Raw genomic sequence first — 26,018 nt, forward strand, 5'->3', positions numbered from 1 at the left:
GCGGGGTAACTTCATGTGATGAATTTATATGTGCTGTTGATGTATACTGATCAAACAGAGCACCTCAACTCTGTGTCTAGATGAAACAGAGCACCTCAACTCTGTGTCTAGATGAAACAGAGCACCTCAACTCTGTGTCTAGATGAAACAGAGCACCTCAACTCTGTGTCTAGATGAAACAGAGCATCTCAACTCTGTGTCTAGATGAAACAGAGCACCTCAACTCTGTGTCTAGATGAAACAGAGCACCTCAACTCTGTGTCTAGATGAAACAGAGCATCTCAACTCTGTGTCTAGATGAAACAGAGCATCTCAACTCTGTGTCTAGATGAAACAGAGCATCTCAACTCTGTGTCTAGATGAAACAGAGCATCTCAACTCTGTGTCTAGATGAAACAGAGCACCTCAACTCTGTGTCTAGATGAAACAGAGCACCTCAACTCTGTGTCTAGATGAAACAGAGCACCTCAACTCTGTGTCTAGATGAAACAGAGCATCTCAACTCTGTGTCTAGATGAAACAGAGCATCTCAACTCTGTGTCTAGATGAAACAGAGCATCTCAACTCTGTGTCTAGATGAAACAGAGCATCTCAACTCTGTGTCTAGATGAAACAGAGCACCTCAACTCTGTCTAGATGAAACAGAGCACCTCAACTCTGTGTCTAGATGAAACAGAGCACCTCAACTCTGTGTCTAGATGAAACAGAGCACCTCAACTCTGTGTCTAGATGAAACAGAGCACCTCAACTCTGTGTCTAGATGAAACAGAGCACCTCAACTCTGTGTCTAAATGAAACAGAGTTGAAGCGGCTAGAGGTTTTCATGGTGATGTTCTGGTACAGGGGTAACCCTACAATAATCTGTAAAGTCAGATAATTGCGTACTGGGAGAATGATGTAACATGGGAACATGGCACCACTACAACAAGGGCAACAGTACCATTTCCATGATGTAGCCTACTGGCACTAGGAATGCATGTCACACAAGGCTGTGGTGGTGGGCCATTTATGATGAGGTCATCGGACTGGCAGTGCAGTGCAGTCCAGTAGTGGGTGCAGCATGTCGTTATTCATGGGTCTTCATTACAGCATGATCAGATCCTCTTTGGTGGATGAATTCCCTTTGATCAGCATAGCAGGGACCAATGAATTCATTCTATCTGACTGTATATTACATGATAAGGGCCCAATCCCCATCTCCCTAATTAACATCATCTCCATGTGGTGTTATTGATATTATATGAAGCCATTACACATCTCCTGAATGAGGGACCACTACTCCACATCACATAGAGGAGGACCGGTTGTTCTGACCGTTCGTTCGTTCGGTAGGTAGGATAGATCGGCTCTCAGATCTGTACGTAAGAGTATAGGCTATGTAAATACTGCATTATTGAATAGTAGCTAACTGTCTTCTGATCACCATTCAGGTCTTCCCTGTCTTAGGTCTAATTAGCCAGAGCCATATACTTTATGTGCTATACAACTGCACTCATTTACCATGTATACTGTACATGTCTAGCCTGGTGCCTAACCGTCACCACATATGGATGGATTGATTCATCACGTTTTTCAAGCATCAGTGCAGTGTATTACATTAACATACACATTGTGGTGGAAATACTTCCCAGCCATTCATACGAACCACAGTGACTGTGGCCAGCTATGGGAGGGGCCTTTCTCTCTGCCTGCCCTACAGGCATCCGCAGGACAGCTATGCGGTCCTTCCCTGAGGAGTGGCGAGAGTGGGTATGATGTAGACCGAGTTAGTGTGTTTAGAACGTTGGCTCACTCTGTTGGGTGGACTGGGTGAGAGGAAGAACTGCATCTATGCAATATTCTGCTTCTTTTGACAAAAGACAATGAACGCCATTGCCAAAGAAACCAAGAGTTGTGTCTGCAGATCAGGGTTGGGGTCAATTCCATTTTAATTGCAGGAAATTCAGAAAGTAAACCAAAATCCAATTTTCATAACTGAAAAGCATTGAAAATAATTGGAATTTCAGTGTACTTCCAGAATTTACTGGAATTGACCACAACCCTGCTGCAGATACACACCATGTCTAAACAGCAGTCTAGTGTACCATTGTCCTGCAAAGTAACCACGGATCTGAAAGGCCACTCATCTTCTCCTTTCATACAAGCTTCCCAATTGAAGTAGGAGGGCAAGTAAGAGAAGATGCCTGCAGTTTAAGACTATCCACACAGAGTAGCTTGTGGGCAACTCTACACAGAGTAGCTGTGGACTCTGCCCTGGTCGGAGAACGCCTGTCTGGAACAACATAATGACCCATGAATTATTCACCACAGTCTGGGAGTGGCAGCAGCCAGGGCAGCGTGCTCTACAGATGGTTAACTACACGGATGGGACTCGTGACTGTTTATACACACAGGGCGTGTGCCGTTACGATCTGCATTTCCCAGTCCTGGATTGCCAGTCTGTTTCTGCTTTAGTAACTGTTTCGCATGACAACAATAAAGGAAATGGCTGAAGCAGGAACTGGCAGTCAGATTGGCATGTTCCTAAGACTGAAGAACAACAGCAGTATGTCAGTTTATGAAACTATGGTTCTCTCCTCCTCAATAAGTCATTGCTAACAGAGGTTTGAGCTATCACATCAGACTGTGGATGCATGTGTTCCCTAAAGGATGCCACTTAAAGAGGATGGGAGTAACAGTAATCCTGTAATCCCATTACTGTCACCCAAAAAGAGTGTGAATGAATGAGTGTGTGTGTGTGTGTGTGTGTGTGTGTGTGTGTGTGTGTGTGTGTGTGTGTGTGTGTGTGTGTGTGTGTGTGTGTGTGTGTGTGTGTGTGTGTGTGTGTGTGTGTGTCTAATTAATTATCAGATGGATTCATGGGAGACGAGAAAAGCGGAGGCAGAGAATACCATGGAAATACATTTGCACTGGGCTCCATGAAGATGCTATATATGGACTACTGTGTGCAAAATGGTAGGCATACCAATGATGTGAAATGCATGTATATAGGTGTGTGGGTGGGTGGGTGGGTAATGTATGTGTGGATTCAGTGTGAGAGGGAGAGAGGGAGAGAGGAGAAAGAGGAGTGAGATGGTGAATCCCAAACCACCTCCTCGCCCCTATCCAAATCACTCCGTTGTCACGTGTTGCTGATGAAACTCTGAGGGTGACTTCCAGAGAGTGGCGAGGGGATCAGTAACCCATCAACGTCAGGACACACTCCTGACTGGAATGAAGCAATTCATGTTCCACTTTTAAATAATAAAACAAGCATGAAATTCAAATGAACAAATCCACCCTGTCGTTTTACAAAATCTAAACCTCAGCAACAGTTAAACATTTAATTTGGGAGGTATTTCATCTTTTACATGTGTCAAGTCTCGACATTAGACATAAACAAATGCATAAGGCACGTCTCTCCATTCTTTTGTGAGAAATTGGGCAAACTCAAAAATAACGCAGTGCTTTATAAAATTGAACTTTGCTATGGAGCAGGCAGTGTTGCAGGCTCAGTCGAAGTGCCTACCGGGGGGGCTAATAAGCCCCTACACTCTCGATAGTTTTCACTCACTCAGCTTTGGGACACTTGTGCTAATGGCGGAGGTGCATGTGAACGCGCAAGTGGAGGGTAACGGGTTGATTTGGGATTCTGCCTGTGTGTGTGTGTGTGTGTGTGTGTGTTTGTGTGTGAGAGTGTGTGTGTTTGTGTGTGGGAGAGTGTGTGTGTGTGTGTGTGTGTGTGTGTGTGTGTGTGTGTGTGTGTGTGTGTGTGTGTGTGTGTGAGAGAGTGTGTGGGACTGAGTGAGTGGTGTGTAAACTTACTTTGGTCTGCGTAGTTCTTGATCTTGAGCTCAAGCTGGCGGGAGTGGGACTCCATTCTGCCCACATGGTTCTGAAGGTCCTTCTTCTCCTGCTCCTGACTGTCCTCAAACTCCATGAACTTCTGCTCAGAGACACACAGAGGACTCTCAGTAACTCTCTCTCGTCAGTAACACACACACACACACACACACACACACCACATATTGCATAACACAGTTTAAAAGAGACACTGTGAATATAGAAAGCTGAATTACTATTTGACCAAAGACAGGACCCCCCTGTACGTTATGCAGAGGGGTACATGTGTATCTACTGCCACAACATAGTCTAGACTACACTCTAAGAAGCAGGATGTCTACTACCCACGTTAGACTCCCACAGGATAGAGAGACCAGGATCTGGAAGTCTTCTGTTCACCCGGAAATGCAGGTCCCCTCCCCTCCCACATCCTCCTGGTGTGTCAGAGAAGTGTGTCCTGGACAGAAAGCCAGTGTGTGTGTGTGTGTGTGTGTGTGTGTGCGCGTGTGCTTCCACATCCTGCCAGCTGTAATCCTTTACTCTAGCCCTCTCTTCAGTCCTCTCCTTTCTTCTTTTCTGTTTTCACATTTATAGATGCATTGAAATTAGAGCTACCTACAGTACATCAGATAATGATCTTTTTTCGTCATTAAACAAAGCCATGACATTCTATACAATACATTTCTACCTGTAACGTTCAACACAGCTAGAAAGGCCGCAGCTAATCATCTGGCCACCATACTGTATTATCCAGGCCTTCTGTGCTCCTCTCTCCTAGAAGAACAAACCAGGGAGCGCAAAGCCGCTGGAAAACGTGTGGCAAGACAGCATTTGCCCCAGTACTTCAATCTGGTGTTAATGCAGCGGCATTGAACATGTTTACCAGACAAATTCAATAGTTCACGTCATAGAAAAACATTTTGCAACAGAAATGAAAGCAGGCATTTCTTATTGGCCAAGTTGACATAGTACCTCCCCCAATTTCAGCCCGTTTACATGTTTTAGTGAATAAAACCCTGTCCCTGGGATTTCACGTGGTAACCCCCATGCTCGCTGTGACAGGTGGATTTCACTTGTCAGTCACAGTGGTCTCCTAGCTACAGCCTACAGAGCCTAATCAACCACGCCTCTCAGCAACTATGTTTGGTTGCACCAGCACATCGTTTTTTGACTCTGGACTTGGTTTATTTCTTCGCTCACGCTCCTCTCCAGTGTGGAATCATGGAGCAATCTGACTTTGTGGTCGTGTTATCTAGTGGAAACCCTCCTCATGAGAGAGCGAACACACATTTTCATGGAAAACAAGGCATGTGTGAATAAAAGCAGTTAATAAAAGCAGTTTAGTCATGTAAAACTATCTAGAATGATCCAGTCTATAGCTAGCTAGCTAACAAAACTACTAACGTTAGCTTCTGAGTAGCCTTGCTAGATAGCTAGCTAGCTAACATTAGCTAGCTAGATTGATGCAATCATGCAGCCAGCAGCTTACATTATGATTTAGACTCACTGAATAAATGTGTTTGGCACAGGATAAAGAAGATGAAACGATCTACTGCTGCTACCCAAGGACAATGGATACGGAAGTTCCTGGAAAGGTTAGTCAGACAGTTTGTTAGTCCAGTAATGTTCGTTGACATATTATTTTATTTGCACTGCTGGTGATTATTCACAAAGGTTTGTGTTGCAAATTTCACTGTCTTAAAAGTAAAAAATCTACAAATTCCACCGCAGAGCAGTCTACAGACAATATGAACACACATTTGTCCAACCATAAAGAGTGAATTTATGGATTCTAGCACCACCATAACTTTCACAACGACAGAGACAGGCAGCCATCTTTTTCGACTAGCTAATGCAGAGTGACACCTACTGATATGAACTGGTAATGCAGGTTTGGTTAGAATAGAGTGCAACAGAATGAGTAACATTCAATAAAATCTACTTCATGAAAAGGGGTATATTATTTTCAATTAAAATGTTGAAAGTAGTTGATTTAATAATTTAATATATGGATTTGACAGGCAATCAGTTCCTACATTGAGCACAAGGGAACCAACCTATGCTGGGAAGGATGGACACAATAAAGAGGAAAGGAGAGAGGAGAGGATGCATATGAGGAATCACAGTGTGGAACATTCAATATCCCCATGATTCATAATACCCCTCATCGGGACTCTGGTTAATGTGGTTCAACAGTTAGGTTGCGTCCAAAATGGCAACCTATTCCCTATGTAGTGCACCAAATGGGCCCTTAGGGCTCTGGTCAAAAGTAGTGTACAATATAGGGAATAGGGTGCCATTTGGGAAACGGGCTGCCCTGTCATCATCTCCACTCTCCACTGCAGCACTTTAGTTATCTAATGTTGTTCTTCTGAACGGGCCCCTTGGCCTACCCAGAGATACTTCTTTAACCGATGGTTAAAATTGCATAATTTCTTTTGGAGTACTACCAGTGTCAGTTTGTGTCATCTGAAACGTTGGTGTTTCATCGACCGTCTCATGTCCCAACAATGTGTTGTTGGAAGCAGTGCAGTGAGTCTAGGCAAGCAGTCTTGAAGGGTGAAATATGTTTTCACTATCCATTGTCGAGAACATCTAAACTCAGCAAAAAAAGAAACGTCCTCTCACTGTCAACTGTGTTAATTTTCAGCAAACTTAACATGTGTAAATATTTGTATGAACATAACAAGATTTAACAACAGACATAAACGGAACAAGTTCCACATACATGTGACTAACAGAACTGGAATAATGTGTGCCTGAACAAAGGGGGGGTCAAAATCAAAAGTAAGAGTCAGTATCTGGTGTGGCCACCAGCTGCATTAAGTACTGCAGTGCATCTCCTCCTCATGGACTGCACCAGATTTGCCAGTTCTTGCTGTGAGATGTTACCTCACTCTTCCACCAAGGCACCTGCAAGTTCCTGGACATTTCTGGGGGGAATGGCCCTATTCCTCACCCTCTGATCCAACAGGTCCCAGATGTGCTCAATGGGATTGAGATCCGGGCTCTTAGCTGGCCATGGCAGAACACTGACATTCCTGTCTTGCAGGAAATCACACACAGAACGAGCAGTATGGCTGGTGGCATTGTCATGCTGGGGGGTCATGTCAGGATGACCCTGCAGGAAGGGTACCACATGAGGGAGGAGGATGTCTTCCATGTAATGCACAGCGTTGAGATTGCCTGCAATGACAACAAGCTCAGTCCGATGATGCTGTGACACACCGCCCCAGACCATGACAGACCCTCCACCTCCAAATCGATCCCGCTCCAGAGTACAGGCCTTGGTGTAACGGTGTGACGCTCATTCCTTCGACGATAAATGCGAATCCAACTATCCCCCCTGGTGAGACAAAACCGTGACTCGTCAATGAAGAGCACTTTTTTCCAGTCCTGTCTGGTCCAGCGACGGTGGGTTTGTGCCCATAGGCGACGTTGTTGCCGGTGATGTCTGGTGAGGACCTGCCTTACAACAGGCCTACAAGCCCTCTGTCCAGCCTCTCTCAGCCTATTGCGGACAGTCTGAGCACTGATGGAGGGATTGTGCATTCCTGATGTAACTCGGGCAGTTGTTGTTTCCATCCTGTACCTGTCCCGCAGGTGTGATGTTCAGATGTAACAATCCTGTGCAGGTGTTGTTACATGTTCTCTGCCACTGCAAGGACGATCAGCTGTCTGTCCTGTCTCCCTGTAGCGCTGTCTTAGGCGTCTTACAGTACGGACATTGTAATTTATTGCCCTGGCCACATCTGCAGTCCTCATGCCTCCTTGCATGCCTAAGGCACGTTCACGCAGATGAGCAGGGACCCTGGGAATTTTCTTTTTGTGTTTTTCAGAGTCAGTAGAAAGGCCTCTTTAGTGTCCTAAGTTTTTATAACTGTGACCTTAATTGCCTACCGTCCGTAAGCTGTAAGTGTCTTAACTTCACTAGGGTAGGGGGCAGCATTTGGAATTTTGGATGAAAAGCGTGCCCAAATTAAACTGCCTGCTACTCAGGCCCAGAAGCTAGGATATGCATATAACTGGTAGATTGGGATAGAAAACACTCTAAAGTTTCCAAAACTGTTAAAATAATGTCTGTGAGTATAACAGAACTGATATGGCAGGCGAAAACCTGAGGAAAATCCATCCAGGAAGCACTATTATTTTGAAAGGCTGTTTTCCATTGAAAGCCTATCCACCATACAAAGACTTAGGACCCAGTTCACTATCTCTATGGCTTCTTCTACATGTGGCCAGTCTTTAGACATTGTTTCAGGCTTTTACTCTGAAAAATTAGGGAGATACAGCACTTTCAATGAGTGGACAGTGGAAATTTCCAGACATGAGCCCAGTGTGTGATCGGGAGAGCGCCTTTCTTGTTTCTCCTTTTCTATTGACAAAGCTTTTGAAATATTATTGATTATTTATGACAAAAACAACCCGAGGATTGATTTTAAACATCGTTTGACATGTTTCTACAAACTTTTATTGTACTTTTTTGACTTTTCGTCTGGATGTTGAGAGCGCGCTTTGTGCCTTTGGATTACTGAACTAAACGCACCAATAAAACAGAGGTTTTTGGACATAAAGAGGGACATTATCGAACAAAACAAACATTTATTGTGTAACATGGAGTCCTGGGAGTGCCACCAGATGAGGATCATCAAAGGTAGGTGATTAATTTATTCGCTATTTCTGACTTTTGTGAGTCCTCCTTGGCTGGAAAATGTCTGTATGATGTTTTGTGGCTAGGCACTGTCCTAACATAATCGCATGGTGTGCTTTCGCCGTAAAGCCTTTTTCAAATCTGACACAGCGGCTGGATTAACAAGACGTTTATCTTTTATCCTATGTATAACACTTCTATCTTTCATCAATGTTTATGATGAGTATTTCTGTAATTTGATTTGGCTCTCTGCATTTTCACCGGATGTTATTTGAGACAATGCATTACTGAACATAACGAGCCAATTTAAACTGAGGTTTTTGGACATAAAAAGGGACTTTATTGAACAAAACAAACATTTATTGTGTAACATGGAGTCCTGGGAGTGCAACCAGATGAAGATCAAAGGTTAGTGATTCATTTAATCGCTATTTCTGACTTTTGCGAGTCCTCTCCTTGGCTGGAAAATGTCTGTATGGTTTCTTGTGGCTAGGCGCTGTCCTAACATAATCGCATGGTGTGCTTTAGCCGTAAAGCCTTTTTGAAAACGGACACTGTGGTTGGATTAACAAGAAGTTTATCTTTAAAATGGTGTATAATACTTGTATGTTTGAGGAATTTTAATTATGAGACTTCTGTTGTTTGAATTTGGCGCCCTGCAATTTCACTGGCTGTTGTCGAGGTGGGACGCTAGCGTCCCAATGATACCAGAGAGGTTAACAACCGTTCCACAGGTGCATGTTCATTGAACAAGCATGGGAAACAGTGTTAAACCTTTTACAATGAAGATCTGTGAAGTTATTTGGATTTTTACAAATCATCTTTGAAAGACAGGGTCTTGAAAAGGGGAAGATCATTTTTTTGCTGGGTTTATATGTGATGCATTGTGGGTAAATGGTGAATGACTAATTTACAAATAATAATGAGTAGGCCTAGTTACATATGATGCAAGGAGATTTGTATATGAGTCAGTCACTGCTCTGATGAACAAGCCTTGGCTGTGTCTTTGCTTCACTAGGCTGGCCAACCATGATAATAACAACATTGTTAGACAACAACACAAGGTTAGTGGTTTTATGACTTTCACATAAAAAAACTGGTACAAAGTCTACTGTGTATAGTGTTATATGTAACCCTGCCTTACATAAAGCTTACAGAATTAATTGCAGAAAAGCATCTTTAATCAGATGACATAAAATGTATACTTTCTACATTGAAACCTGTCTGTATTTATTTTTCAAAGTCCACTGCTTAACATTGTGTGTGTGTGTGTGTGTGTGTGTGTGTGTAGAGTGTAATTAATATTTAAAGTCATTGTAACCATTCTTTGCAGAACGCTCAGCCCTGCTATAGTAGTTCACTAAAGTACAGAGTATGTTGTCCACTAAAGTTGTTGTCTCTGGCTCTTTTGATATTATATTCAGAATGAATAACAACAAGGTTTGTGATAGTTTGAGCCACCTTAGGTCAAGATTGTTTTCAATTCACATGACCAGACAATTAAAACCACAGGCCTATAGTCATAACACAGATGAAAAGGGAAGCTGTGTATAATAACAATATTTTGTCATAGCCTACAAATAGGACCCAGAGTTTTACCTGACCAGGTCATGATCAGGAAAAACTCCAGGCCCCAGAAAAGACACAGACGAATTTTGCCACACCACTTTTGAACCGGTGGTGCCACCTCTGAGGGAGCAGACATTGTTTGCATCCATGTAGATTCATAGTGATTCAAAACATTGGCTAAGGATGAAGTATTACTTGCCACATGTCTGTAAAGTGGCAGTTTATAACCACACCATAGGGATGAATGTCGAACTGGAGTGAAACCTACTTACGCTCACTCACATTTCTATAAACAGTCAAAGAGTGTATCAATCATTTTTACAAAGGGAACTGCGTGATAAACTACTATATCATGGAGACTTTATTCCTCATAGTGGTGAGAAGATGCACAAACACCCTTTTTTATTTTTCCAGGTTTGTGTTTTCGATTTGAGCGATCTGTTAAATACCGACAACAGGATCAATGCGTGGCAGAGTGGCCTATAAAAGCTGAAGAACACATGCACATCCAGGTACTTTTGGCTGATGAAGACCTAAGGGTGAAAACGTTGATATAATAACATCACCAGGGAACATGAGCAGCAATGTGGCGTTTTCCTTTTTATATTTCAGAGTGGCCTATAAGACATTAGGGGAACAGATGTTGCCCTTTATTTTCTCCTGGATACAATCCAAGAGGATTTGACAAACCATTCCCTTGGAAACAGAGTAGGTCAATATTGAGTAAAATGGGGAAGGTTTATGGTGCAACACCAGGCCCAAGAGTACATAATAGAAGCCAAGGCACAGGGAGGTCTCTCCCTCTCAGTGAGCCCTGGCCATCACAAAGGATCACATGACCTGGAAGTCATAACCTGCACAGCCTACAATACCAAAACCTCGGTCCCCACCCCCCCTCCTCCTCCTCATCTGCATATTTTCTGGGGAACACAGGGCTTCCTGGGATTAAGAAACCCAAGGCGGGCTGGAAGAATGTGTGTGTGTGTGTGTGTGTGTGTGTGTGTGTGTGTGTGCGTGCGTGCGTGCGTGCGTGCGTGCGTGCGTGTGTGTGTGTGTGTGGACAGAGTGGAGGGGCCTAAAACAGCACTGGGACTACAGAAAGACAGACGGTTCGAATCACATCCAATTCTCCTTCACTAAGACTCAGGGCCAGGCAGCAAAAGGTCCAACAAGCACACACACACACGGACACAAACCAAAACACACACAGAAATAGGTCAAACCAGACTGGGCAGTGCAGCAAGTGAAGCCGAACCGTCAGTCTCTCTGTAGTCCCAGTCTCGGAGTCTTGGATGAAGTTGTCTGTAACCACTGATCAAAGCTCAGTTGGCTGAGTTAAAATTGTGTTAGGATGAGCTGATCCTAGGTCTGCTGTAGGGGCAAGGCAACCTTTAGCTCTATGGTGATCGTTCTACCCACTGAGGTAGGGTCATTACTCTGTGTATGGGCCTGGACAGATGCTAAATTCCTCTTCTATTCCTGATGCCTATTTCTTTACCTTTACTAGAGGGAGGAGCTTAAGATGTTACCTTTACTAGAGGGAGGAGCTTAAGATGTTACCTTTACTAGAGGGAGGAGCTTAAGATGTTACCTTTACTAGAGGGAGGAGCTTAAGATGTTACCTTTACTAGAGGGAGGAGCTTAAGACATATCTTTTTATTTAACCTTTATTTAACTAGGCAAGTCAGTTAAGAACAAATTCTTCCTTACAATGACAGCCTAGGAACAGTGGGTTAACTGCCTTGTTCAGGGGGAGAACGACAGATTTTTACCTTGTCAGCTCAGGGATTTGATCTAGCAACCTTTCAGTTACAGGCCCTAACTACTAGGCTACCTGCCTCTAACCACTAGGCTTCCTGCCTCTAACCACTAGGCTACCTGCCTCTAACCACTAGGCTACCTGCCTCTAACCACTAGGCTTCCTGCCTCTAACCACTAGGCTACCTGCCTCTAACCACTAGGCTACCTGCCTCTAACCACTAGGCTACCTGCCTCTAACCACTAGGCTACCTGCCTCTAACCACTAGGCTACCTGCCTCTAACCACTAGGCTACCTGCCTCTAACCACTAGGCTTCCTGCCACCCAGACGCATATCCAAAGCAGTTGCAACGATGCAGACTGACGGATGGAACTTTATTCTCACAGTATTATACACTCCGGATTATTTTAGATTTTTACATATTTGAGTAGCAATGTCATGATTACTCAAGTAACAACTCATTCAGGATGATACAGTGAGAAAGGTGTGACTACAGAAATAGCATGAAAGCCCTTCATACTGCAAGTGCCAGTAAAACCCAGTTCTGTTTTATCTCCCCTCCTCTCCCGTCCGCTTCTCCACTCGCTTGTCCTGTCCTCTTAATTCTGTTCTGTCCTTTCTCACCTCATCCTCCCCTCCTCTCTCCATCCTGTCCTCTTAATTCTGTTCTGTCCTTTCTCACCTCATCCTCCCCTCCTCTCTCCATCCTGTCCTCTTAATTCTGTTCTGTCCTTTCTCACCTCATCCTCCCCTCCTCTCTCCATCCGATGAGCAGTCATGATAAACTGCTGAGTCACTAAACCTGCAGCTTCTGAGGTAGAATACAGCATCTGTGTGTCCAATGTACCTTGCCCGATTAGGAATGTTTCTCTCTATAACATGAGGCCTGATTCACCCTTCTCATAAATGTAAATGTGTAACTACTCATTCATAAACAGTTAAGGGTTTTTCCTAACTACAATAGGTAAGTGCTGCCCACTTATGGACGCTGTATAATATCCTGACTGTATTTGTCTATACTCTTGTCTGATTACTGATGCTTTAGTTTAGAGCAGTGGTCACCAACCTTTACTGATTCAAGATCACTTTGAGTCAAAATGCAATCTGAGATCTACCACTCAGATTTTTTTTTTACCTAAACCTATGCAACATTAACCAATTAAAAACAGTTCTGTAGCAATGAGGTTTGTGCAGTAGACTATAGGCCCAATACATCATCACTGCATGTTGGCTATGCTTGAATTGCCCTGCCAATGTTGTTCTTCACAGACCATTTAGAAATGATATTGAAAACATATGATCACACTGGTAATATAACATTTGTATTACTTGCAAGGCACTGCTGAGTGAGCATAATCATTAGCATTTTTTTACTGAGACTGATGGTCTGCATCTGATGGTCAGTCTGAGAGGAGGGAGGAAGCAGCGGTGAGGCTGCCTCTCACCTGACTTACTTAAAGTATGCATTGAAGTGTCTGTAATATAATATGCGTGTCAGAAACTAATGTAGACATTGATAAATGCATACAATTGATAAGTACCAAGATGACTGCGGGTGGCTTAAATACAGCACCCCCTGTCAGGCATCCATGGTTAAAACACATCACTGGTCTAGACAGGAGCTAATGGCTGTGAGAGCAGAACACAGGTGGGATGTTTCTGATGCCATGACCGGATTTACCGTGACAGGAACTGTTCTCCCAGTGTCTCTGTCTATCTCTGGAGAAGAAACAATATACTAAAGGTATTTACATGCAAAGTGATAGGAGGCTGACAGCTGTTTCTGTAAACTACAATAGCCAAGCAGGCAAACAGTCTGACAGAAAAGGATGGATGGTTGACTGTAACTGGGGGCTACGTCCTCTCACGGTAACATCAAACGCGCACCTATAAACTTGGAGGAGAAAAACATCTCGGTCGCGTGCATTCTGCGCGTGTTAGTGTGTGATGATGAAATTGAGGCTACTGTGAATCAATCCACCATGGATGGGTAGGCTACTGTTAGCATGATGCTAAACTAATCATGCAGTTACTCATCTAACTGGGGAGCTGATATTACGAACGTGGCTCTCCTTGCACAATATAAGATTATTAGCCTCGTGGGTATCCCTTGTTGACAACGTTGCACCACGTGCATGTTCTACACAACACATAGACATCCGCAGGGATGCTTTGGTGATGAAAAACACTGGCTTGAGTGGCCTTGCAGCGAGAGGCAGCGTTTCAAATCGGTTGTCAATGTCCTCTCTCTCTCCGTCTTTCGCTGCCCGGACTCACCTCCTCTGCGTGTTTCCTCAGCGCTTTCTCCCGTTCATACTGCGTGATGAGCTGTTCGTTGTCCTCCTTTAACAGTTCTAGCTCCACTTCATGTTCCTGGTTTTCCGCGAACACCGAATCCAGGTTCTCCAGCACAGCCACGACGAGCGGCATCAGTTCTTTCACCACGTCTTCGTCGTATTTTCCTATCAGTTTCTCGAACTCGCGGTAGATGGAGTTGGCCAGGCCCGATACCCGCTCCGACATCATAGCCGATGTCCCCGGGTCGTCCTGGTACACTACTCCGTCCTCCAACTCCATTTTCTTCCCTTCCTTGAACAAATAGGTCCTGTGAATTGGATTTACACTTACCCCGCCACTATGAATTCCGTTATTTTCTTTACGAAAATGTAATGGGTATTCCCTTTAAAAGCTTGAATTGAAATGACAATATTCGTGTAATAGTACCTCCCTGGAAGCGTTCGATAGACGTGGATTATTTTTTTCCTCCAGTTTCGTCTTTTCACAAGAGAGGTGCGTTCAGTTCGCTTGAACGTTTGCTACGTTGAATAAGTGTTTGTACTGAATGACACGTTTTCAAAAACGTTATTGTACGTTTGCTCCCGTTTGGTGGGTGTGGCGATGAGTGGCTTGAAGCAAGGAGTGACGCTTTAAAGGGCAGTGTTCCCCAACCGTTCTTATTATACCTCAGTTTCCCCAACCCACAATCTCCCCGTCAACTGGTCGTTCAGTACAGCACCGTTTCTGTTCAATTGAATGTTCCAGAACGCAAAACTTACTGAACGCAGCCCAGCTGAATAGACTTTCACGTGATGACGTCGTATCTTTACACGGGGAATGTAGTTTTACCGAATATTTGTATCCTACAACGTTAAACCTAGGGCTAGTCATATAGTCAAACACATCATAGTAATAACATAGTAATACGACACTATACTGTTAATAAAGGCATCTTTATTTAAATTCCTGTGTCTACAAAATACTTTAAGATCCTGCTCTAATAATGATTACATTTACATTTTATTCATTTCGCAGACACTCTTATCCAGAGCGATTTACAGTTAGCTTTCTTAAGATGAATGTACTATCAGTCAAAGTAAAGTTTCCCTCAACAAAAAAGCTAAATAATAAATACAATATTTAAATAATATATACAATAAATAAAATACAATAAATAATATGTTTCCTCAAATTATAAATTGTATTTGTAACCCACTATCTCACAAACCCAAAAACCTAAACGGCAGACTAAAACAAACAACAAAAAACAATTGGGAAAATTGTCCCACACAAGAGGGATCATGTTTGTCAGTTATAAGCAAACAATGTGAAAGGAAAGCTACAGGAAGAAGTAGCCGACACTATTCAGTGGGGTTTTATGTGGCTGTATGATAGACCCACTTGTATTATTATTCAGTGTAGGCAAGTGACTCTGGATAATGTATGGATCCCTCAGTTATCTTCAGTGTTGTAGTAGCCTACTCTAGTCCGGCCTCGGAGTCTCTGTGTCAGATACATTTTTACTCGGTCTTGACTCGGTCTCGGACAATGAGGACTCATAATTTCTTGCCAAGACCAACCAAGACCAGCTGATTGAAAAACTCAATCATCAGCTCCCATTCAGTCAGCCCACAAAACCGCTTCGCCAGGCCAAATAGCCTTTCATGACACATTAATATCTTATCAACTATTTTCTGGTCTTCCTACTTTACTCTTAACATTACTGTTCTTTACTTTCATTGAAAAATATCCCAAAACTGTGTAGTGTGCCTCAGAATTTCCTTGATTCGCTGGTAGGGAAGAGTGAGGATCATTGTTTGAAAGTTGCTAGCTCACTATTAGTAAGGTGAGACTGTGGGAATATTTTGTATTTTTATCTATTATAGAACTGTTTGAGTTGGTGAGTGGCTCTCTATTTGCCCTCAGCATGCATTTGTCACAGTTCTGTATGTCTAAAGAATTCATATGTTCTTGTGAAATACTATATGAACAAATAGTGCACATTTGAAACTCTTACATTTACTTGCCTAGGTAAATAAAGGTACAATAAAAAACAGACCTGATTATGTTGAGATCAGGGCTCTGTGGGGGCCATTCCAGGACTCCTTGTTCTTCTTTACGCTGAAGATATAGCGAGTCATTAAGAACTATGTTTGGGGTCGTTGTCATGCTGCAAAATAAATTTGGGGCCAATCAGATGCCTCCCTGATGGTATTGCATGATGGATAAGTATCTGCCTGTACTTCTCAGCATTGAGGAGACCCTTAATTCTGACCAAATCCCCAACTCCATTTGCAGAAATGCAGCCCCAAACATACAAGGAACCTCCACCATGCTTCACGGTTGCCTGCAGACACTCATTCGTGTACCGCTCTCCAGCCCGTCAGCGAACAAACTGCCTTCTGCTAGAGTCAAATATTTCAACTTTTGACTCATCAGTCCAGAGCACCTGCTGCCATTTTTCTGCACCCCCGTTCCTGTGTTTTTGTGCATAGTTGACTCGCTTGGCCTTGTTTCCACGCCGGAGGTATGGCTTTTTGGCCACAAGTCTTCCATGAAGGCCACTTCTGACCAGACTTCTCTGGACAGTAGATGGGTGTACCAGGGTCCCACTGTTTTCTGCCAATTCTGAGCTGATGGCACTGCTGGACATCTTCCGATTGCTAAGGGAAGTAAGCATGAGGTGTCTTTCATCTGCTGCAGTAAGTTTCCTTGGCCGACCACTGTGTCTACGGTCCTCAACGTTGCCCGTTTCTTTGTGCTTCTTCAAAAGAGCTTGGACAGCACATCTGGAAACCCCTGTCTGCCTTGAAATGTCTGCCTGGGAGAGACCTTGCTGATGCAAGGCTGTGCTCAGTCTTGTCATGGTGTATGACTTTTGACAGTAAACTGTCTTCAGCAACCTCACCTTGTTAGCTGAGTTTGGTTGTTCGTCACCCAGTTTTATTCCTCCTACACAGCTGTTTCTGTTTCAGTTAATGATTGTGTTTCAACCTACATGTTGAATTGATTATCATTAGCACCTGTTTGGTATAATTGTTTAATCATACACCTGACTATATGCCTACAAAATCTCTGACTTTGTGCAAGCATACCTACAAGAATTTATGCTGTTTTGAAGGCAAAGGGTGGTCACACCAAATATGGATTTGATTTATATTTTTCATCTGTTCACTCACTTTGCATTTAGTTTATATTTACCAATCTATTAACATGTCTAATTTTGAAAGCATTCTTACTTTACAACATTTTTTTCACACCTGCCTAAAACTTTTGCACAGTACTGTATATTTTTGTTGTTGCCTGTTTTGCTTGTTATTTTGGCATTAATACGTGTCACATATCAATTTGCAAACAATGTAAAAAAATAAATAATTGAGTTAATGAAGCCGAATACCAACATTCTCTTTTTTGCTTTCTTTAGTAAGGCAGCTCCAAAATACAGGTGTTTCAGCCTAGCTCAGTGCTTTCTGTGGTGGGGCAGCCAGCGGAAAATACAGACTGTAGGGGCTGGTAATGTTCTGTAGTTATGCCGTGATTGGCTCAGTGTTCTGTCACTCATGGGGACACTACGTCACCGCAAAATCTACGTGGAGAGCTCAAAAATTCAAGCCCCTTAGGTGCTGCTATAGAGTTACATAAGAAGTGCCCATCCAAGAAGGCTCAAAGCCATTGGCCACAGATAAATGTAATATTATGTAATATCTACCGTAGCTTTGATTGGACTGATCATGCCATCATCATACTTTCAAAATCTTAGCTAGCAAGCATCATCATGAATCAAGTCAACAATCTACTGGCAAATCCTTTTCAATCCTTGTTGAAGAGAAATCATAGAGAAATCAGTATCGGTGCTCATCGGCCATTGGACATGAACATTACACAGCAAGTTGGAAATTGCAAATTCAACAATGAGTGGTTTGGAAGGAATCAGTGGCTAACTACAAGCATTGCAAAGCAATCACTAGCCTGCTATTTAGTGGAGTGGGTTTGTGGTCCAAGTCTGGGTTTAAGGGTCTCTTTTCCAAGCTTAAAAGGATAAACATTCAGCATTGGCCATGCTGTCAATGACAAGACAACTGGAAACTCAGAATTGGGAAATCTAAGTGAGTTCAAGACAACTGGGAACTCTGTAAGAAACTAACTCCAACTGGGAAAATACGTTTTGAACGGTCACCCAACTCGGAATTCCAAGTTGGGAACTCGGGCCTCTTTCTAGAGCGCCGATGTCATGATTCAACCTTGTTTTTTTCCAGAGTTTCCAGTTGTCTTGAAAGCACCATAGATCCATAGAATGCCAGACATTGACGACAAAATGTTCCCACAAAGGACCTCCGCTCCAACTTCCTGTTCAAGTGAGCACAGCACAACAAGGCGAGTCAAAAAATTGTTATTGCATGCTGCTGCATAAATACTTTAATATGCCAGGGAGATATATACACTGTAGCGAAGAACGTAATACTAAGTGTATGTTGTGTAGTAAGATATTAGTAGCCCATGTGCCTCACCGTAATAATTTGGTCCCTTTTCCCCTCATAACTTAGCCTACTGTTCTGACTTGGTGGTGCACATGTAGCCTATAGACTGCTTTATAGAAATGTCATTGAATATATTGTAAGAGCTTTCATTGTCTGCTTATATGTCCTGTTTATTTATCCTACGGTTCTGACTTGGTGTACAGGGAGAACACTGTAAGAAAGACCCATGTTCTGAATTCTGTCGCTGTAAATTTCAAAAGTATTGAACAAATAGTTATATTGACTACATCCGTCCAAGCTCATCCGTCCTTAATGTCTTAATCGAAATTACGGATTGCCTCTTATCCGCTCGTCGTACCCTTATGACATAGTTTGTACATCTCAATTGTCAGTAGAAACCACATTTGATTAAGCAAATTAGCCATGTTTTTTTAAAAGGCAGTAAATGAGGCTAAATGAACTGTTTCACTGCCAGACAAGGCTCTACTGATAGCCAGGTGTAGCAGTGGTAAGGTGTTGGGACTGCTGTTGGGACAGCTTTATGTAGGCCCTAACAGTTTGTGGGCACCATTTGTCACCATTATAGTGCAATTAATGTATTGTGTTGTGTAGTAGCTTTCCTGGCATGCATCCCTATTTATTTAAATTTTTTTGCCCCACCAAGATTTACATGCTAAAATCTCCACTGCTCTTGATCAGAAAACCCCCGGCGTGCACTTTAAATGCCTGTAAAGCCTATACTTCAAGTGTGCATTACTGCGATATCACTCAGAGCGCATTGCAGAGAGCATCATTATGTTCCTTCCCTCATTTAACACACATTGTTCAAAGGTAAACGACCCTGACAGATCAAAATGCACATAAATAGCCTAATGCATGGCTGGCTGCTCCTGCCTGCATTTATACCAACAGACTGAGATTAAGGTAGGCTAATTCTCTCCTGACAATTATGCCACAACATTTGTAAAATCTAAATAAACTATCTACATTTGTCATTTTATTTTCTAACGATCGGTCACTCAGTAAACATGCCTGGGCGAGAATAAATAATAGCAAGCAAGCATGGGCTTGGATCACAACATAACAATTATATGACATACAAAGTAGACCTACTAAACAATGCCAAGTAGACCGAAAAAACAACAACTATATGGCCACAGCAAAGTTCACAGGAAATAACTAGATTGAACAACAAAGACTAGCAACGGATTCTGATTCATAAACAATGTTTGGAGAAGTGGAGACTTGTGCCCTGAGAAAAGTGAGTGAGTGAGTGAAACAGAGCTCTGTGTGTGTCTGTGTGGGGAAATGAAAGCAGAGGGAGAGTGGCTAGTTCTAATTCAATCACTGCAGCAGGCTCAACCAATACCCCACCTGTTTCTTTACAGACAGAATAACTAGCCAATAGCTGTTTAGAACACATAGCGCTTCACACTTTGAGTGAAAGAGAGATGCGTGCTGGCAGCTGAAAATTACTTTTTTCAGATTATGCATAACTACAAAGAAAACAAAAATAAAATACTTGTGTCATAATCGTATTCTGAAAATTCTCCATATCCATTATGATACTTGTTTGGTCCGAGCACTCGGCACACCCCTAGTGGCAACCATGGTCTTCTTGAATTGGACTCAGATTTTTCTGGTCTCAGTCTTGACTTGGTCTCGAACCCCTCACACCCCTCCCGATCTCGGTCTTGACTCGTTCTCGCCCCCCTCCGGTCTTGGTCTTGACTGACTGGATTTGCTCCGGTCTCTGTCTTGAATCCTTCTCCCTTTCAGTGGTGTTGAACACAACTGGATATCTTGTGGGGGCTTTCTGATGAAGTCATCTGCAAAGTCCACCCTCTGCCTCATTACTCTCAATAGCAGCACATCCATGTCTTCATTCAAGTCAATTTCCTCATGGTAGTTCTTCACAGGCAGGATGCAGTTCACTGGTACTCCCAGTTTGGCACTGCACTGCTCCATCTGCAATGAAAGAATACAGTTGGAATGCAATGGAATGAGCTGTAGCTGTCTATTTAAGTACCATGGAATATGTATTAGGGACACTGGCTAGCCACCCTTTGATGGTTAACAAATCTTACAGTCTTTCATAATACAATAAGATGTTTTTTTACTCACTTTCTCCTTTATGTACTTGCTCAGATAGATGTTGTTCAGGTCTTTCTTCACCGATGGACAGGCTTCATCCACTCTGGTGATAATAAACATTTGGAGAATCTCTGCCAGAGCAAACTGATTTAATTCAGCATTCCAGGCAATGCAATGACGCTCCTACTCAAATACATAGTCCACCTATCATACTATTAGTTTGTGTCAGCAACAAAGTAATATCAATGTACAGTACTAATCAGACCTGTGTTTAAATACATGTGTATTTCATTATTTTAAAATAATGTGGCCAACTCATCTACCTATTTTCAAATGATTGGGTAACACTTCATATTATTGTAATAATTCATAGTTACACAGTAATAACATGTAACTGGTGGTAATTGCAGTCTGTAATTACAGAGGTGTAATAACGAATGCTTGTTTCAAATGTTTATGTTTCTGATAGCATCCCAATGCACCATATTGGCCATTGCTATCCGGGATTCATTGGGACGTCCTTACCTTAACCCTAACCTTATAATTTTCACTATGTGAAAATACTTATTTCCAAATACATTATTTCAAATACCAACCAGACAGGGTTCAAATGCATGGGAGTATATAAGTATTTGTATATTTTCAAATACATGCCAATATTTTCCTAGTGTATTTCCAAATACATTCCAATATTCAACAACTTGTATTTTCAACTACTTGTATTTTCAAATTCTCTTACCACTCAATAGTGGAGTTCCTCACAAAGAGAACGATGGGAATAAGGGAAGAGGAAGTTCAGTCTGGGGAGGAGAGTGATGTAAATGTGGTGTTTTTAGCTGTGGTCAGAGCAGCCTCTCAGGAAGGGTACAATGTATTTAGGTCAGGCCATGTGAGCTAGTGAGGTGGAACTCAACAAGGTGCAGTATGCTACTCATGTCAGGGCCAAAGTCCTTGCCTGATTTAAAGAAATAAAATGAACAAACTGGACTGGTCATCCATAATACAGGACCAGTGGCAAGGGCCCACTGTACCTGTGTGGCTGGGGTAGGTGAGAAGTGCAATCATGTGGCTGGACTTCGGATTGGCTTTCTGGATACAATCAGCACCGGCATCAAAACCGCACCACCAAGCTACGTTTCCCAGGAGCAGAGATGGCACCAGCCCTCCAGAAAGGCCCATTATTCATTTCATAATTCTTAAAGCTCTGTCAAGATGTTGGGGATCAAGGCCAGACAGCAGTTTTCAAGTTTTGCCATAGATTTTCAAGCAGATTTAAGTCAAAACTGCAACTTGGTTACTCAAGAGCATTCACTGTTCTCTTGGTAAGCAACTCCAGTGTAGATTGGGCCTTGTATTGTCGGTTATTGTCCTGCTGAAAGGTGAATTCCTCTCCCAGTGTCTGGTGTAAACCAGACTGAAGCAGGTTTTCCTCTAGGATTTTACCTGTGCTTAGCCCCATCCTGTTTCTTTTTATCCTGAACAACTCCCCAGTATTTGCTGATGTCAAGCATAGCCATACCTTGATGCAGCCACCAACATACATGAATATAAGTCAGTTACTCAGTTGTGTTGTGTTGGATTTGCCCCAAACATAAGGCTTTGCATTTAGGCCAAAAAGTGTATTCCTTTGCCATGTTTTTTTCTCAATATTACATTAGCGTAGTGCCTTTTTGCAATCAAGATGTATGTTTTGGAATATATTTATTGTTATATCTTTTTTTTCTCTTCACTGAGTTATTTAAGTCATTATTGTGGATATTCAATACTTGTCTGAGGAATCTTACAGAGGAATGGTTAGTCATTCAAAAATCACTTTGTAACACAATAAAATGTGAAGAAATGTAAGGTGTATGATTACTTTTGCAAGGCACTGTATATAAATCATTGTCTCAGATTGTTATTTTTTTGGTGGTTTTGGAGAGATGTCCCCCTCTCACCACACTCTTCTAGTAAATCACATCACACTTCTCAGTCAGAGACCTCAGACATCTCTAAACTGTCCTTCCTGTTCCCATTAACATGGGGTCTAGTAACAGAAAATAAATGTTAGAAGATAAACCCTAATGTTCATTAGACTGAAACGTGGATTAAACAGAAATGATAAAACCATAAATTATGCTATCGAGCATACCTGATATGTCACCTGAAATAACTGAAATAATGAATAACAAAAACAGCATATGATTACAATGGCACTACACTACATGACCAAAAGTATGTGGATACCTGCTCGTTGAACGTCTCATTCCAAAATCATGGGCATTAATATGGAGTTGGTCCCCCTTTCGCTGCTATATCAGCCTCCACTCTTCTGGGAAGGCTTTCCACTAGATGTTGGAACATTGCTGAGGGTACTTCCATTCAGCCACTAGAGCATTTATGAGGTCTGGCACTGATGATGTTGGGCGATTAGGTCTGGCTCGCAGTCGACTTTCCATGTCATCCCAAAAGCGTTCAATGGGGTTGAGGTCAGGGCTCTGTGCAGGCCAGTCAAGTTCTTGTACACCGATCTCGACAAACCATTTCTGTATGGACCTCGCTTTGTGCACGGGGGCATTGTCATGCTGAAACAGGAAAGGGCCTTCCCCAAACTGTTGCCACAAAGTTGGAAGCACAGAATTGTCTAGAATGTCATTGTATGCTGTAGCGTTAAGATTTCCCTTCACTGAAACGAAGGGGCCTAGCTCACACCATCAAAACAGCCTCAGACCATTATTCCTCCTCCACCAATCTTCACAGTTGGCACTATGCATTTGGGCAGGTAGTCTTCTCCTGGCATCCCCAAAACTCAGATTCGTCCATCGGACTGCCAGATGGTGAAGCGTGATTCATCACTCCAGAGAACGTGTTTCCACTGCTCCAAAGTTCAATGGCGGTGTGCTTTACACCACTCCAGCCGTCACTTGGCATTGCGGATGCTCGGACATGGAAACCCATTTCATGAAGCTCCTGACGAACAGAACAGTTATTGTGCTGATGAGCTTGTGTGGCCTACCACTTTGCGTCTGAGCAGTTGTTGCTGCTAGACGTTTCCACTTCACAATAACAGCTAGAAAGGTTGCATCCTATGGCGGTGCCACTTTGAAAGTGACAGAGCTCTTCATGGAAATGTGTAAATACAGGCGAATATATATTGTTAAAAGTTACCTTGTTCCAGAGAGATTTACACGGTTATCAAAATGTCACACTAGGGTAAGCCTACACAAAACAGTTTTTATTTTAAGTGTTTCTAAAATGAATGGTGGAAAAAGGATTGGACCCATTTCCCTGTTTGACATCTAGGTTTTATGGGTATTATGACTCATATTGTGGCACTCTATTCTCCTCAGTGTGTGGAGAGTCATTACTGACTTTCCTTCCAGATAGCTCCACATTAGCAGCCCTGGTGCAATAGCTCTTACCACTGCATCCACTATTTCTATCTCTGGAAACCCTGTAGTCAGTCCATTTTCGATTTGGTGAGCTAGACTGGAGAACGTGAGACTGTCTTTCTGGACTAGTTCACCGGATGTCTTGAACTCTTTGCGCCATACTGTGGCGTGTCCCTGTATTGGCACTGTGTTTTGAGGAGGGTTGCGTGGTCTGGTTTGTGTCTGTGTCATTTCTATTTTTGTTAACGAGCTCCTGCATCTCACTTTCCTTTTGTTTTAGTGAAAACCTTAATTCACACTATTCTGTATACACCTGGCCCTTCCTTGGACACTGTGTTAACAAACCTCCAAACGAGCTTCAATGCCATACAACACTTCTTCCGTGGCTTTCAACTGCTCTTAAACTCTAGTAAAACTAAATGCATGCTTTTCAACCGTTCGCTGCCCGCACCCAACCGACTAGCATCACTACTCTGGACGGTTCTGACTTAGAATATGTGGACAACTACAAATACCTAGGTGTCTGGTTAGACTGTAAACTCTCCTTCCAGACTCATATTAAACATCTCCAATCAAAAATTAAATCTAGAATCAGCTTCCTATTTCGCAACTCACGCCGCCTGTCACAGTTGTCGTAAGGAGAGGACCAAAATGCAGTAGGGAAGTAAACACGTATACAAAAACACAAACGAACTAGAGTCTTGTCATGCACACACAGCAAAACAAGAAACAATCTCCCACAACACCAAACCAAACAATTACCCATATATAGGACTCTCAATCAGAGGCAACGAGAAAGCACCTGCCTCCAATTGAGAGTCCAACCCTCCATCAACCTAAACATAGAAATACAACAAACCAGAAAGAACATAGAAATACAAAACATAGAACATAGACCAAAACCCGTAAATAATAAATCAAACACCCTACTACATACACCACCACCCCAAACCACATAAAACAAATACCCTCTGCCACGTCCTGACCAAACTACAACAACAAATAACCCTTAATACTGGTCAGGACGTGACACCGCCAAACATACCCTAGTAAAACTGACTATCCTACCGATCCTCGACTTCGGTGATATCACTTACAAAATAGCCTCCAACACTCTACTCAACAAATTGGATGCAGTCTATCACAGTGCCATCCGTTTTGTCACCAAAGCCCCATATACCACCCACCACTGCGACCTGTATGCTCTATTCGGCTGGCCTTCGCAACATAATCGTTGCCAGACCCACTAGCTCCAGGTCATTTATAAGTCTTTGCTTATAACAATACCCACCCGTAGCACACACTCCAGCAGGTATATCTCACTGGTCATCCCCAAAGCCAACACCTCCTTTGACCGCCAGATAAAATCATTTCTATGTTTAAAGATAATCATTAAATAATTCTACCCTGAAACCTAACTATTAGCGATATAGTTTATGTAGCATGTATAATGAATAATTAAAATGTTAAACATAAGTCTAACTAGGTTGGACTGGGAAAGAGAGGAATGTGTGTGTGTGTGTGTGTGTGTGTGTGTGTGTGTGTGTGTGTGTGTGTGTGTGTGTGTGTGTGTGTGTGTGTGTGTGTGTGTGTGTGTGTGTGCGCTTAAGAAAACACCGAGAACCATTAAACTATAAGTTTGAACCGACATAGCTAGAACTCTCAGAGTTTATGATATGAGAGGGAGGACCCCTCAAGGTTTCCCTAATCACAGAGAAATGGAACTGTCGGCTGGGTAGTGATATACAGTGGTGAGAGTTCTGGAGAAGAAGATATATCTCCTTAATGTTTGTGTGGATGTATGTGTGTAAGCAATGAGTGAACTATAAAATGGATGTCTTTGTATAATAGACTTCAGAGCGCCCTCGTGAATAACCATTGATTTGACTATTGTTAGGTGGGATTTCTGTCTGTTTCATTTAAACCAGAACTTTACAAACTCTGGGTTGCAGACTGAGTAGATTAATTGAAGTTTATGAACATTGATAACAGAAAT

At 42.6% G+C, this 26,018-nt stretch overlaps 2 protein-coding genes across 8 annotated transcripts in view; both read right to left on the reverse strand.

Annotated features, from left to right (window-relative positions):
* LOC115205083 (C-Jun-amino-terminal kinase-interacting protein 4) overlaps positions 1-14,627 on the reverse strand; it is a 54,997-nt gene extending 40,370 nt beyond the window's left edge. For 6 of the 7 annotated variants that reach the window (XM_029770735.1, XM_029770726.1, XM_029770696.1 and 3 more), the window contains exons 1-2: positions 14,080-14,626; positions 3,805-3,925 (exon numbers count right to left, since the gene is read on the reverse strand). In XM_029770735.1, the coding sequence (XP_029626595.1) occupies positions 3,805-3,925; positions 14,080-14,379 (421 nt within the window). In that variant the 5' untranslated portion in view covers positions 14,380-14,626. Of the gene's footprint in view, positions 1-3,804; positions 3,926-14,079 lie in introns of all 7 variants that reach the window. The other variant, XM_029770716.1, reaches the window with a different exon arrangement.
* A 5,264-nt stretch (positions 14,628-19,891) lies between these two features.
* Positions 19,892-20,820, reverse strand: LOC115204909 (interferon-induced protein 44-like). The gene is made up of 2 exons (XM_029770519.1): positions 20,682-20,820; positions 19,892-20,525 (listed from the first exon to the last, which is right to left on the reverse strand). Exons 1-2 carry the CDS (start codon positions 20,769-20,771, stop codon positions 20,229-20,231), a joined length of 387 nt encoding a protein of 128 aa, XP_029626379.1. The 5' UTR covers positions 20,772-20,820; the 3' UTR covers positions 19,892-20,228.
* Between the last annotated feature and the right edge of the window lie 5,198 nt (positions 20,821-26,018).

This window comes from Salmo trutta, chromosome 1, assembly GCF_901001165.1.
Source record: "Salmo trutta chromosome 1, fSalTru1.1, whole genome shotgun sequence".
NCBI classification, from domain to species: Eukaryota; Metazoa; Chordata; class Actinopteri; order Salmoniformes; family Salmonidae; genus Salmo; species Salmo trutta.

What these genes read in the sequence shown, in the direction of transcription:
- LOC115204909 (XM_029770519.1), bottom strand. Translation starts at nt 20,771, where the DNA reads ATGTTTATTATCACCAGAGTGGATGAAGCCTGTCCATCGGTGAAGAAA. An exon ending in GCAAGTACATAAAGGAGAAA is followed by an intron (nt 20,526 to 20,681) that starts GTGAGTAAAAAA and finishes CTTTCATTGCAG; the next exon opens with ATGGAGCAGTGCAGTGCCAA.